The sequence below is a fragment of the Palaemon carinicauda genome, chromosome 27, assembly GCF_036898095.1.
Source record: "Palaemon carinicauda isolate YSFRI2023 chromosome 27, ASM3689809v2, whole genome shotgun sequence".
Classification (NCBI taxonomy): domain Eukaryota; kingdom Metazoa; phylum Arthropoda; class Malacostraca; order Decapoda; family Palaemonidae; genus Palaemon; species Palaemon carinicauda.
This window is the reverse complement of record NC_090751.1, coordinates 17650755-17667031: the sequence shown is the minus strand read 5'-3', so window position 1 is coordinate 17667031 and position 16277 is coordinate 17650755. Positions and strand designations below refer to the sequence as shown.

General features: G+C 34.6%; 1 protein-coding gene across 1 annotated transcript in view; it reads right to left on the bottom strand.

Annotated features, from left to right (window-relative positions):
- LOC137620578 (collagen alpha-1(XVIII) chain-like) overlaps positions 1-16277 on the bottom strand; it is a 467446-nt gene that overhangs the window by 113360 nt on the left and 337809 nt on the right. Inside the window, exons 17-21 of the mRNA XM_068350835.1 lie at positions 12967-13130; positions 10160-10312; positions 4141-4239; positions 1182-1292; positions 882-983 (exon numbers count right to left, since the gene is read on the bottom strand). Of these exons, the coding sequence (XP_068206936.1) occupies positions 882-983; positions 1182-1292; positions 4141-4239; positions 10160-10312; positions 12967-13130 (629 nt within the window). The remainder of the gene's footprint in view (positions 1-881; positions 984-1181; positions 1293-4140; positions 4240-10159; positions 10313-12966; positions 13131-16277) is intronic.

Here is a 16277-nt window from a genome sequence, read left to right as displayed (position 1 = left end):
ATTAAATCTATCCAAAACGAGTTCAAGATTTAAGATGAAGATAAAACACCTGCATAGCGAAAGCTCAAAACTAGAATAAAGTACTTCACCAATTAGTTGTGAAAAAACTCCAGTTTAGCAACAGCGAATAAGAGCGTCTCGTCGATAGCTCGACAGAGAGAAAATTGAGTTCTTTGTTTACAATGAGTACTGGGTATCTGAACGACAGATGGCGCTGTTGAGTACACCCCCTACCTGTGTAGCGATCGCTGGCGAATTTTTCCGTAGAGTTTTTCTGTCGAGCAACAGAGTTGCAGCTATTATAATCACCGGCTAAGTTAAATATTGAAAACTACCTTGTCTCATACACCTGACAACACAGTTTACCAAACAATTCTTCTTAGCTCAAGGGGTTAACTACTGCACAATAATTATTCAATGGCTCTTTAGCTATGGTAAGCAGTACTTATAGGACACTTCAAAATCAAACCATTCTAGTTTTGCTGAAAACATGTTCCTTATTTTACAGGATGAAAGGTTTATATACACATAGGAACATCGAAAGAAAATATGTAAAAATTATTTCATCAGTAATTAGAAAATTTGGCAAGGAAAATTAAAGCAATAATTATCTATTTTGAAACTTGCAAACACCAACATTCATGGTGCTGGCAGTAACATAATTCTATTCCTCAGTTATATTCTATTATCTTAGTGGACTCTGTTACTTCTTGTGAAAAAATGTTCACTAATGGCTACTTAAGCCACTGACTTGCACAACTCCCTGTTGAACTATAATTCTGTTACCTGGCATCAATGCTAATTTACAGTAGCACTAAATGCAACAAAATCCTAGGTAAGATTATGTTTTGTGTTTATAAGAAAAAAATCTATTTACTTACTGGTGGTCCTGGCTGACCAGGTGGTCCAGGTGGTCCTGGTAAACCCGGCGAGCCTGGCAATCCAGGTTCCCCAACTGTCACTGGCACCCGGGTACTTGTTCCCTGTATTGAAAAATTCCGTTAGTGATTTGTTTTTATACTTATCTAAATTTAGTAAAATATACTTATTCAAATTTAGTAAAATATACTTATTTAAATTTAGTAAAATATACTCATTTAAATTTAGTGGAAAGCAGACTTATTTTTGTGAAGTTATTAGTATCCAAATATATTGCATAGTTTTAACTAAGAGTTGATTACCAATAATCCAATCCCAGGTAGACCTGGAGGGCCAGGTTCACCTCTCTGTCCTTTCTCACCAAACCCAGGTGGTCCGCGGGGTCCAGGTGGGCCAGGTCGACCAACAGTTCCCTAAAGAATTGAATAAAGACTTTACTACCTTAGCATTTCAGTCTCTTATCCTTCCATATATAAAGTAGAAAATGGATTTTAATAAAATTAGTTATTTCTAAACTCTGATGTTCATTTTGCTTATTTCAAAGCTGGTTAAGTGTCAACAAATACCCTAAAACTAAAAAATTCTAACTTTTTCCCCTTGTAAGATTACCTTAAAATTACCTTAAAAGTTGCCTAATCTGATAATCGAGGGTATACCCTCGATTATCAGATTAGGCAACTTTTATCAATTTGAAGTTAGTCATAAAATGATGAATGAATATAACAAATTAGCAAAATGTGAAACAGCTCAGCATCTTTGAAAAGACTACATGCTTTAAACTATTAAACCTAGACAAAACAAGAATCATTTCACATTTATTTTACATCACATCACCCTGTTAACTATAATAATAGCTTAATGGTAAAGAAAAAATAAACCTAAATAGTATTAAATCATAATTATGACAACCACTTCATACAATCATAACACCCTACAGGTTGTTAAGACACAGAGCTCCTGTTCATATATTAAAATGAAGGACATATGCAGTAACATTCTATAATTCTTATGAGTACTGACCTCATAAAGCAAGAGACAAAGTTTTTATGAAACTGTCTGGGAGTCAAACCTGAAAAGTTACTAAAGTTTACCACTTGCAAAGCAAATACAACAAATACAGTAGCTATTAAAAATTATATATTATGAGCTAAAATCATTTACTTACACTTTCTGTGATGTTCTTCAATGCCAGCATGAAAAAATCAAGTTGTCATGTTACTATTATTGGATTTAATTCACTGTTAATTAAAAAAAAAAAAATAGGAATATGGTCCTAACAGTACGGTACTACTATATGTGATATATGAATATATTCATATATGAATGAAAATAAAAATAGTAACCTGAATTACTGTATAGGATTTTAGTGAATCTTACTCAGTACTGTAAAGTATTCTTGAAGCAATATTATATGGTAAATTTTACAACAACCATTTATTTGTCAATAAATGTCTGATAAGTCCATTTCACTTAATAAACTCAAATCTGATTTCACTTATCACTGTTTCCCGAAAAGCACTCTGTTGAATTATTTTGGATATAGAAAACATTAAAAAAAAAAAAAAAGAGATAACTTCTATTCGATAATACTGTAAGAGATTGTTTACTTTCGATCAATTATAGCGAATATAAATTGTAATATCTATCATAGTACTGTACATGCTTATGTGATGTGAATGACTTTGAGTAAAAATGCATCCTATAGTTGATAAAGGGATAAGCCTATGTCTATTTTAAAAGTTAAAAGTGTCTTGTTTCAGTTCCAGTATCATCTGAAAAGATGCTCACCAGAATATCAGCCAAGCAACCCCACCCCACCACTGTGATGCTCAACCACAGCAGTAACCTCCCTAGTGCACAGCCCAAACTCAATGTCCCAGGTTGGGATTGACCTGTACTAGTAACGAGACTTTAGGCAGTACTTGATTGTAATGAGGCTGTTCCTGTTATATTGCTTTGTCAAGTTTACTTGAGTGATTCAGGGAACCAGAAAAATACTGTATTTTTACAATTACGAATGGTATATATAGATTACACAAATAGTAATTAAGAAAAATATCTAAATAAAAATATATTACCGCAAATAACATTTACAAGTATGTAAAGCTTCACCATAGCATAATACATTAGATCATAGACCTAATGGTTGTCATACATTTGAACAATAAAGCCAGTGCAATAAAGAAATAACTTAATGATGGTGTCAGACATTGATATTAATTTCAGGAATAAGACATTTAATAGACTAAAAGTTTCTATATAACATATTACAAAGACGAGTCAGCAGCTGAAGACTAGACAGGAAAACAATACTCAGAATAAGGAAGAATGAAAGAAATAAAAAATTTCCTAAGGTTAGACTGATGACTGAAAAACTTAAAAGGCTTTTGCCATATACAAATTTTTGTGCATTTAAGGAAGGAATAGTCCATATGTGTTTTTCAAAAGTAAATTTGCAATCAAGAACCATACCTCAAATTTTAAAGAGTTGTATATAGTTAAAGAAACACTATCAATACAGAGATCTAAATGTTGAGGAGCCACAGTCCTTGAGTTTTGTTAGGGTTTAACTTCATGCTCCATAATTTGCACCATGCACTAATTTTAGCTTGATCTCTATCAAGAGATTCAGTAATCCCAAATCTACATTCAGGAGATGGAACTGATACAAAGATAGTTGCATCATCTGTATATTAAAACTTTTACTCTTGGCCAAAGGACATACTATATGTACAGTATATGTACAAGGCATAAAAAGTAATGGGCCAAGAACACTATCATGAGGAACACCAGATACTGAATTCCTATGAGCATATTCACTATGGTGGCCATAAACTACTACTGTACTCATTTCAATGTATTACTTAAAAATTCAATAATAATAATGAAATATAAAATGTCCTAATTCTGTGTATCTATGACTATAAATTAGGTATAAAGCACATGCTTTTTTTCTTCTAGCACCACTTACTTAAATTACATTAAGCAACATGAAATTCTGATGGGATGACGGTGTATAAATCTCTACACATCTAAATTGATTAACTGTAGAAAATTACTAAAAATTCTCAAAAACACAACATAGGTACATTGTATTATCTAATTACATAAACACTGAAAAGAAATAAGCTTTACCCTTTCACAGTACAGGACTAAAATGTGCATTCCAACATAATCCTTAAAGAAGTTTTGTTAACTTAGAAGACTGATTTTAGAAGGCCTTTTTCAATTTACAGTTTTCATAATTCTCTCATTACTTACCGGCCATCCTGGGAGACCAAGTTCCCCTTGGGACCCTGGAGGGCCTGGGGGACCAATACGACCCCTCCTTCCCCTTCTCCCTCGATCACCCTTTTCTCCCTGAAAAATGTTAGTCGTGGTGAGTCTTGAGCACCAGCTACCATAAGCTTCTTCAGGCAGCTAACCTTCAACCTTCATAAACCAACACATAAAAAGTTTAAAGTGTATGTAGTAAATCAGTTGAATGTGGTTGTAAAGCTCATGGTCAGTTGAAATTAATAAAAAAATGCATTAATACTTGAACCTACATTAAAGGAAGAAAATATCCTTCATGAGGCCAGTAAGAGTTTTACATGCTGCAATATTCTGCTATAGAGCAAAGTTTTTGTCAGTGAACTTGGAAACTCACACAATAAAAAATCCTATACTCAAGCTAAAAACTTTAATTACAGTATTGATAATAAATTTACTATCTAACACCCATATTTGGTAATTGCTTTTTTAATAGAAAAATTATTGGCTAAAAATATGTTTTGTCTCTTGTAACTAAGAAGGTTGAAGGTTTGAAATTAACTTTGAGGATAACAGCTTAGTATTTCCTCGTATGGGCAGGTTACTATGTTAAGTGCCCTGCTTTGGTAACAACAGTACTGTAATATGATTACATACAGTATTGGCATGTTGATTAATTATAAAGATAAATGATAGCTTGAATGAAGTACAATTAGAGATTAATAAGAAAGAAGAAAATATAGTCTTTAAAAACTTCTACCTTACATCATTTGATGAGTACCATTTTTGTTAATCAACAGCATTTGCATTTAAAAAAGATACTTTAAGGAATTTGTGCAGCATGCAACAAAAATAAACTCTATCTGTGTTGGTGCAAAATACATTTACAACAGTTTTAAATGAATATGAGATACAGTAGTAACCATATATGAAAATATAAAGGAAGTTTAATTTAAAGGGTAATTTTGAAGACTTTTTTGTTTAATTTACTATCGTGGATATTTCTCAGCAAAAACAAACCAAAACATATTTTATGGAATTCCATAATGTACTAGAAATTATATTTAAGACAGATTTAACGCCATTAAATACATTTTTTTGCAGTTGTCACTGTATCAAATCTATCATTGGACAATCTTTTCCCTGATTTCCTGTAGGGACATATTCTCTATATTCCTTTCCTGCCATACAGAAGAGAAATTTCAAAGACAATTTTCTTAGAATGCTTAATCTCAAATTAGAGAGGTGTTCTTCAAAACTTTAACATTACAGTAAAGTAGTGCCTTGGGTTATGGGCAACTTTGAATATCAGCAAATTTAAACGCAAGCATAAAGATTTGTATTGGACGAGTAATGCAGTGACCTGCGAGCAAGATATTTCACACTATATGAGCATCTTTCATAAAAAAAAGTACCAATAAGATATCCACACAATGCCATATGCCACTCATTTTGTCGTGCATTATCTCAAGCTGTCCTACTTGTTCCTCTATCATCCGAGCAACACTTATAAAAGCATCACTTCGTTCGTTTGTTTTTTGTTGAATTGCGACCATGTGTTCTTTACTGAGCTGTTGTTACAATAGTACTGTGTAGTATTGTGACAAGGGTCCGAGGAATCATTTGGAAAGATGGTAATTAGATGATTACTCTAGAAATGAAAAAGGAAATTATCATGAACCATGAACTAGGTATACATGGGGCTAACCTTACAAAAGTGTGCAATCAACAACATCCACGATTTGTGCATTACTGAAGAAAAGAAAAAAAGCAAATCAACTAACATTGAGAAAGGGGTACTAACACTGATCAAACAATGGCCTTTTTTATGAAAAGTTTCTGCTTATCTGGATTAATAATAAGCAGTTAGCAAGTGATAAGATTAACAAAAAAAATACCATATTTGTGAAAAAGCAAAGACATCGTATGAGATTCTTTTGAAAATGGATCCAAGTAGGTCTGCTGATACAGAAAAATTCAAAGCAAGCCAGGACTGATTTGAAAATTTCAAGAGAAGAACTGGCATCCATAATCTTGTGTGACACGGTAAGGGTACAACCTCTGATGTTAAGGAAGCAGAGTCATTTGTTGTTGATTTTAAAAGGTTCGGGGATTCTGAGCATGACGTACTGCAAACAGTTTTTAATTGCAATGAGACCGGTCTGTTTTGGAAGATATCCAAGAGGACCTTCATTACAGCAGAATAAGAGGCTATTCCCAGCCACAAGCCCAAGAAAGACTGGTTAACCCCATTGTTCTGTGCCAATGCTAGAGAAGATTGCTAAGTGTATTACTCAGAGAATCCAAGAGCCTTTAAGAAGTGCAAGGTGCCGAGGAAGTAACCAAACGTCACATGGCCATGGAAATGAAACAGCCTGGCAGGGGTGACTCGCATTTTGTTAATGGAATGGGTTATTGAGATTTCTGGTCCTAAGATTAAAAATCATTGTTTGGAGAAGAACCTCCCAGTCCAAGCCTTGTTACTTATGGACAATACTCCTGCCCATCCTCCAGGCCTTCAAAACAAAATAATAGAAGAGTTCAAATTTATAAAGATCAACTTCCTGCTGCCTAACACCACTCCGGTACACACTGCGACCCATGGATCAGCAAATGATCTCAAACTTTAAGAAGCTTTACATAAAAGCAATGTTCCCCCCTCTGAGAGTCTTGGAAAGTCCATTTACATATTAACTGCCTCAAGATCATTGATAAAGCCTGAGGGTGAGTAATCATAAGAACCCTCAATTCTGCTTGGAAGAAACTGTGGCCTGAATGCAGTTTAGAGGGATTTGGCCCCATGCAGGAGGCAGCTGACAATGAAATTGTCTTTGGGAAAGACAATGGGCTGGAGGTGACCAAGGACGACATTATGGAACTTCTTGAGGAACATATAGACAACCGAGGACCTATTGGAATTGCATAAGGTACACCAATATGAGATTTTGGAGGAGATTTCATCCGAGTAGGAGAAACATACTGACACCCCTCTCACATCAAGTGAAATCTTATAAAATTTTGTGGAAACATCATCCAGATAAGGCTTCGGCAGGGCCAGCAGTGAGTCTACATACTAACCCCGGAAAGACTTAGGCAGGGTTAGCAGCTTATCTATTTACCAACACTACAATGACTCATATCCATGTCATTTTAAAGAAAAGGCAAAAGCAGTCCTTTCTAGATAGGTTCCTTATCAAAATTGAACGTGTTAAAAAAGATGACAAACTGTCCAGATAGTGTAAATTAAGTGATTCAGTGATAGTGAATGTCCGTGTCCTCCTCCTCCTCTTCCTCCTTGTTATATATGTGACTTATAAGGAATTGTAAGTTATGTAGCTTATGCAACACCATAGCGCTACATGTATCGAAAGCAACATCATTGCACTCATGCGTGCATAACTTTAATTATGTAAGTGTTTATAAGTAATGTTGCATATGTACTTCAGTAAAATATAAGATTTTGTATAAACTACCTCAAGTAGAGTACAACTGTAATAGTTTGTATCCAGTAATGAGATTAGATTCTTTTATACGTTAATACTGAATCGCTTTCTTGTCCAATTATCTATGCTATTATGTCGTTCACATGAATCAGTCGGTCATCCTCACGCATGCCATTAGCATAGATTCTAGTAGGTAGTAGGTTGGCCAATGCACCAGCCACTTATTGAGATACTACCGCTAGAGAGTTATTGGGTCCTTTGACTGGCCATACAGTATGACATTGGATCCTTCTCTCTGGTTATGGCTCATTTCATCTTTTCTGACACATACACAGAATAATCTGGCCTATTCTTTACATATTCTTCTCTTTCCTCATACACTTGACAACACTAAAATTACCAAACAGTTCTTCTTCTCTTATGAGGTTAACTACTGCATTGTAATTGATCAGTGGCTACTTTCCTCTTGGTATGGGTAGAAGAGACTTTAGTTAGGGTAAGCAGCTTTTCTAGGGGAAATACACTCCCAAATCAAACCATTGTCCTCTAGTCTTGGGTAGTGCAATAGCTTCTGTACCATGGTCTTTCACTGTCTTGGGGTAGAGATCTTTTGCTTGAGGGTATACTCGGGCACACTATGCTATCTTGTTTCCTCTTCCTCTTTTTATTTTGAAGTTTTTATCCTCTTGTTATTTTCAAGTTTTTATAGTTTATAGATGAAAGATTTATTTTAATGTTATTGTTCTTAAACTTCTCTTGTAGTTTATTTCCTTAATTCTTTTCCACACAGGACTATTTTCCCGGTTGGAGCCCTTGGACTTATAGCATCCTGCTTTTCCAACTGGGGTTGTAGCTTAGAAATTAATAATAATAATAATAATAATAATAATAATAATAATATAATGTAGCAAACTACAAATAAAAAATTTAGAAAACAACAGACGATGTCTTCTTTACCTCCACTAAGAAATCAGTGACAGAAGTTGAGAAGCAAAATGCAGTACTGTACTAATAATAATTGTCACTGCAGGTAAGCACAACAGAGTCTCAGTTCCTTTACCCATCTACATCACAACAGTGGTGATGAAGATGAGATGTAAAATGCAGTACAGTATTAATAATAATTGTCATTGCAGGTAAGCACAGCAGAGCCTCAGTTCCTTTATCCCCTAAACCACAACAGTGGTGACGAGGATGGGATGTAAAATGCTGTACTATTATTGTGTAATTACAAGAAAGCACAGCAGAGCCTCGGTTCCTTTAGTCCCAACACCACAACACTAATCTTCCTCCTCACGCCAGCCACAACTCTTCAAAAGTGAATTGAGATTTAATTTCTCAATTATTTCTATTTTTTATTGTGTATTAATTTCTATTAATTTCGGATGTCCGGAGTTATATAATTTGTACAATACTTAACTTTATAAGACCTTTGAAAATGAGTGCATATATCTATTTATGGATGCGTGGAATGCATCAAGTGAATTTGCTCAATTTTTTGTAGTAAAAATTATTATATGAGCATTTTAGGTTGTGAGTTCATTCACAAAATGAATTAAAGTTATAACCTGAAGAACTTCTGTAGAATAAAAGAAGGGAATATATTGGAAAGACGAAATAAGCTGTAATTTATGTCAGCTGCAACAAAATATGAGTTGTAGGATTAATCTAAAAATGAATGAATTGACCCTAAGAAACTTTTCCTAAAAATACAGTTCAGAATTGTGAAAAGTTGAATTGTGAAAAGTTATTAGATATAAAAAATATACATCTAAATCAATAACAATCCTACAAATACTCTTATAAAACCTATACCTAAAAAAATAGTAGGGAACAGAACTTTGAATATCCTAAAAGAAAAAAAATTACTTTAAAAGGATGTCTAGTTATTCTGCAATTGTAAGTACAGTAGCTTCTAAAACCTTCAATGAAGAAATGCAAATTTCAAGCAATAAAAGAAGTGTATCATCATGTCCTGTTCTAAGAACTGAAGATCATAAAAAATATTCAGTAGACCCTAAATGAAGAGCAAATAAAAATTGAAAAAAAAGAGTGCAACAAGAACATATCTATCTCATGAGAAGCTAAGAGAGAATTATGGTCAGGTAACATTACAATGAGCAAATGGCAACTGGGATCACCTAGGACTTAGACAGTATTCTGGCATACAGGGAATGCTATAGTTAAGACCCAAACTCCCTATGCTGGCAGCAAACTGTTATGTAATATTTATATTACTCAATGAAGTAGATAACCTCTGAATTATCATATCTTTACAAAATTGCTTTTATCATGATAAATGATCAAGCAAATAAAATGTTTACACAATATACTAACAGAGATGAAAAGCAATACAGTATGAGGAAATCAATATAAAACGTTTGGCCATAAATTGAAAAAACTAAAGCCAAAACAAATTATTTGATTACAGAAAGCAAACCATGAAATGCTGTAATTTAATTACAAAATCTGATAAAAAAAACCTTACCTAATTGGAGATACAGTAGTATACTGGGATTTCCTACCAAAAATTTTGGTAGGTATTGCAACATAAATATACACAATGAGTATAAACAAGTTCTTACCTTTATCACAGTAACATTCATACCATCTGGTGTCATCAAAGTACTAATGGGACCTGGAGGACCTGGATCACCTCTTTCACCTTTCTCTCCATCTGAGCCTTTGGGTCCAGCAGGACCTTTACTCCCAGGATTACCTGCTTCACCAGGGGAACCCTGCAAAAACAAGATTTTATCAGTGAATCTCACTTTGTACTTTACACTTAATTCAATAAACCATTAAAAGTAAAAGGTGCATATGGTAACTAAGCTCTAATAATTACTAGCATTAGAGGTTTTAATTCCTCGAGCAACTGTGGAAAACAGAAGAGTCAAGAACCTTTTGTGATAGATGGTCAAGTTATAGAAGTAGTACAGCAGTTATGTTACTTTGGAGACACACTAGACTGTGAAGCAGGAGTTGACAAAGCAGTAAGAAAGAGTCACAGTATCACGGGTGAAATGGAGAGATTATTAGACTACTAGAAAATAAAAATGAAATGTCCCATTAATAAAGAAAGTCAATATGTACAATGAGCACATATGGCTGTACTACTGTATGTATCAGCAAAACGACTCTAGAATTTAAAGATTAATGGGTGAAATACAGTGTGTATTAAAAGCCAAGAATTACTGAGGAGATTTGGTATCTACTAGCTGGAAAAAAAGCTAAGAACTCAAACTAAGATGGTTTGGATTTGTGATGAGATGGGGTGAAATAAGAAATAGTTATTCAGAAAGAGTAAATATGTAAGAGGCAGGATAAAAACCTGAAGGCAGGCCCAGGAAACCATGGGAATGGGTGATAGATGAAGATCTATCTCTGATAGGGTTACAGGTGGAGGGGGCAGGATAGAAGGTAAATGACTGATGTAAAAATGTTTGTAAAATCAATTTCCATTTAAATAAGCATAACATATATAGGTGTGGTATTACTGGGGCGCCCAAACTATATTGGATAGTTAGGAAAATTAAAAGGCAGGATAAAAATCCTTATCTTAAAATAAACCATATAAGAAATGAATTAGAATACACACTACTGTACACTAAACATTCATCATCACAAAGTGCTAATGTCGGTGTAATCACTCAAAAACAATAAAGGTCATTCTTTTATTTACTACCATATTATTGGATAGATTTACATATAAGTACTGAAGAACAATACACGTAGTAGTCCATTTAATTGATCAACGATGTACTGCACTGCAATCGTAATGTAGGTTTCATAAATTATTTTTGGGATTAGCTCGTGTGAAATCTACAACTGGAAATCCTACACCATACAGTATGATATACCAAAGAAATATTGTTTGCCTTGGGAGATTGTATTAATGTGCCAGACAAAGACTCAGCGTGTGCAATATACCCACAGGTTCAGGCTCTATTGAATCCCTCACAGCACTTCAATTGCTAAATTCCTCTGCTAAATGATGACACGTCACCTGTAGCTTCTAATACATTAAGGGGGCTGGCCGGCTAATACCGTTTTTTAAGGGCAGGACTATGACATCATACCACTAAATAAGGAGGTTTAGGAGATCTCCAAACTGCATAGGATTTCCTCCACTGACCTTCAGTTTTACGACGCCAGGGCAAATTATCCTGATAATGAGTGTTTTTCAAATCTTATCTCCTCCCTTGATAATTAATATTAAGATCTGGGACTACTACCCTGTAAAGACCTGATGTAGACCACCAATATAATGAGGAGTTTTATTCTAAAAGTAATTTGTTTGCTAGATATGAATTTTTTCATTATGGTAAAACAAATAAACCCTAAAAATTGTGGGAAAATAAAAAATATGAAACACAAATTGGAAAAAGGGCAACATTTGATCGTTTTATAATGTCTTTCCAAGTTATATCCCAAATTTCAATGCTATATCTTTAAAACTAATAAAGAAGATAGAAATTGAAGGTCAATAACTATAGTTTTGAGATATAGGCCTTCAAAGTTTTTTCTTTGTATTTTTACAAAGACTATTAATAAATCCTGATTATTATGAATTTTATGTTCTTTTTGGGATAATAATAAATGAAAAATAAAGTTATCATAATTTAATCATAAATGAAGATCCTTTTGCTCAATATCTTGCTTCTTTTGGCTCCTGTCGCGCAAGGCGGCCGCTCCTCCATCCACACAACTCTCTCTCGATCTATATGCGTCACTACCGATATTACCCACTTTTGAACTCTTAAAGAAGTGAATTTTCTTCTTCCTTATGTTAGCAAGATGTTGAAATTGTCTTTTTCTCTTTGAAATGATAAAATTCTTGCCAAAAACGAGAAAAACAAATGTAAAAATGAGTGCATGTCAGAGTTCAAACTCAGACATGTACAGTACTCTCCATGAGGTTTGTGGTAGGACTGGAGGGCGAAGGGTGTAATTTACCGTGCAATATATCTTGTTACTCGTGGAAGCTATAAAAATGCCATTGTTCACAATTTCTTTTACATTATAATGTAATGATTTTGGTTTATCGAGTTACTTTTACTATTTACCCTGTAACTATGAAAGTAATAGGAATTTTGACAAAATATTTCATATATAAATTTGCCATTGCCATACAAAGCTCAGTGAATTTTTTCAGGATTTTGCGTTTTTCTTCCTATACCCCCATGTATTGGTATTCCGGCCTAGCCCCTTAAATTACCCTTCAGGTGTGTGTCTTTCTAAGCTTCTGAAAAAATACAATGTGATTATACTTTTATAACAAATTAGAATACCATGACCCATGGATTTAACTATTAAGTCAATAAAATTAGCTTGACTGAATTGAAAAATTATCGTTACATAAAATAAACTAAATCACTGTCTATATGATTACCTTCTGCCCAGGTAAACCTTCCAGTCCTGGCTGTCCTGGAGGCCCAATATCTCCAGGGGGACCTATGAGACCTCTTATTCCATCTATGCCTTTTGGGCCAGGTAAACCTTGAGGACCTGGTGGTCCTTGAGGTCCTGGAGGTCCTTGGAGTCCTTTGATCTGATCTGAAATATTGAGAGGTAAGAATAATGTAGATATATATCTACAGTAGGAAAGCTAACTTTCTAATAGCATTTTTGTGTTTAGTTGTTATTCAACCAAGATACTGTATATCCAAATTCACTAAAGTAAGAAATGCATTACAGAGTTCATATCACACGGGTTGATTAAGTTGCTAATGTTTCATTAATAATCTATGTCAACTAGGCAGTTGCAAGAGTTCTATCTGTGCCCAAGATTTGATTAGCAATATTTCTCATATGATATACAGTCAGACCTTAATATTCATGAATTTCATTATTCACAGGAAAAGCCTCAGATACCATGAAGCAATACCTATGGGTACTCATTCACACTTATATAACAACACATACTGAACAGACCTTGATAGAAAAGACAAAAATCAATTAAATCATTAGACATGGGCTTGCAAACTTACTCAGATCAACTTTCTCTTTCCTGTTATACAATTGAGTATGCTGTGCTCTATTTGGTCTTACATAAGTCACTGGTTTCATGTCTTTTCAGTCAAGGTGCATTCACGCTGATATAATTGTGAATGAATCGTAACTGGTAAGAAATAAAAGTACCGAGCTCTATAAGCCCAAAGGCAGTACACCATACTCAGTTATATTGTATAACAGAAGACAATAAGTTGAGACTGATGATGTTATACTGTACTGTTTAAAAGAACTTTCAAGCCAGTGTGTAATAATGGCATTTTGTCTTATTTACTTGGTGTTACAAAATTTTGAATGCTTTCCTGTATTTGTGTATATCCTCACAATGGTGAAATAAAAAGTTTTTTATAGTTATACTGTATAAATAAATAGGTAGTCTGATGGTGTAATTAGGGATGCAGTAATTATTTGCAGTCTTTTATTCTCTGATGTGTCCGTTACTTAACCCTAGCATATGACAAAGTCTGACTGTATGTCAAATTACATTTCATGCTCCTAATCCTTATTCTAGTGTAATTTTAAAGCAGACTACTTTTACTCTGTGGTGTTCTCATATTACTAGCATGGTATGTTCAAGAAAAACAACATAAAAGCAAATGTTAAAATGACATGTTAAAAACTGCTGAACATAACATATTCTAACATCGTTGACCCAAGGCCTGAATTTGAATGGCATGTCATTGTGCCACTAGTGATCCAATGGGTTAATAATTAATTTTAAACATTAAAAATCTCTATGAAATAAGAATAGCAATGCATATTGAGAAAGTGTGTTTTTACAGATATAGCACTGAAAATCATTTTCATGCCATAAATTTTTTAAAGAGATAGAACATAAAAGGTGCTGAAACAGCTCCGGTACTGAAGAGAATCCTTCACTGATACATTACTGTATCTTCCTTAATATCTTTAAAAAATAATGAAAACTAACATTCGAAAAGTAACTTGTCTCTTTCCTAGCTATACAAACCAGTCCTTTAAAATAGGGAATATCTTCAGTGGACCTTAAATGGCTTTTGAAATTATTAACGAGGTACTTAACGACAGATTGTGCGAGTAGGTGAGTAGCCCAGTCCATTCTCCTGTCAAAGACCTTCCTTCTAACCTTCGACTCAGAACTACGAGGGATAGTTGAGGTGGGAAGTTTAACTTTAGAGGACTCAAGTTTGTATAGCTAGGAAAAATATACAAATTACTTCTAAAAAAATTTATTTGTCCTTTAAAATAGGGAGACTCACTTATAGTGGGTAAGAAATTCCCCCTAGAACCAAACTGGTTTGTTTGTTTCCTTCCCTGGAAAATTCCAGTCATGCTAGCCCCATAAGGGAGAGAATAGGATGATTCCAGCAACCTCCTACTAATCCTACAGTGATAAATAGAGTGATAGGGTCTGGTCGGTACTTGGTCGATGAAGGAATCTTTTTTCCCCGAAGGGAAGATGCAATATGGAATACAATAAATAGCACATAATGGCCAATGGATAGGTATTCATTCCACCAACCTCCTCCTCCTAAAGGAATGATGGATGAGAAATAGCTCTTATAAATCCAGTCAATAAGAAAGGTGTTCAGAAATGTATTTTACCAACAACAATGTCCGATCCAGTGTGTTGTGAATATTTCCTCCACAAATAAGAGGAAGGAAAAAAGCCTGTTTCTACTTTTCCAGACTTACAGTATATCATACACATTACCATGAAGAATAGGCTTTCTATCCCATATACGAGATGGGCTAGCTACACAATTACTAAAATCACCACCACAGGTCCAAGAACAAAAGTTTTGAAGGACTTGTGGGTATAATCGCTTGAAAAGATGGCTGAGAAGGTTGTCAGGCACTTCCAAACTCCTTCATTACTCGTCTAACTGTAGATGCTTGGGAGTCTATGTGGGATTAATACCCCTGACTTTGTGAGCTCTGATTCAAGCTGGTACACTGATGCTCTCAAAGGTCAAAGTGTATGCTCTTAATTGTCTCATTGAGCCAGAGGAGAACCTGTTCTTTGACACCTCTTTTTTGGTTCTGCCAGTGCTAAAGAAGAGATACTGACACTCATCAGGCCTCAGATGTCGAGTTCTATTCAGAAAGCACAACAGAGCCATCATGGGACACAGAAATATCTCATCTCGATTACCAATGAACGCTTCACGTAGAAAGAGGATGAAGATGATCTCAAACCTGTGGTCATATCTCGACAGTTAATGGGTTTTGGCCACAAACTCTGACATATAACTACAATAAATTTTCTCCCAACCCTTAGCATGGGCTGTTACAATAGAGACTATTTGCCTACCTACTCTTTTTGTAGATACTAATGCTAGCTAAAAGACAGACTTGAGAGTCAAAACTCTGTTGACCTCAATGGCTAATACAGGGTAAGGGTAATAGCCTTGAGAACAAAGTACCAAAGCCCAAAGTACCAGGGTGAGTAAGACTATTGAAAGCTTCATAGGAGCATAAGCATCTCTCAAGAGGAGTTACAGTACATGGCATTCGGGCAAAAGACCATACTCAAGGCTGAGTGGTAACCTTTTACAGCTACGACTGAGAGGTGCTTATCTCAGGGAAAAACGATGAAGAAATCTGTTATCTGCACTAAATAATCTTCGACCAAAGAAGAACCCCTTCAACAACACTAATCACAGAAGACGGCACACTTTCTCTGGTAAACAGCTACAGAGGTCCATCACA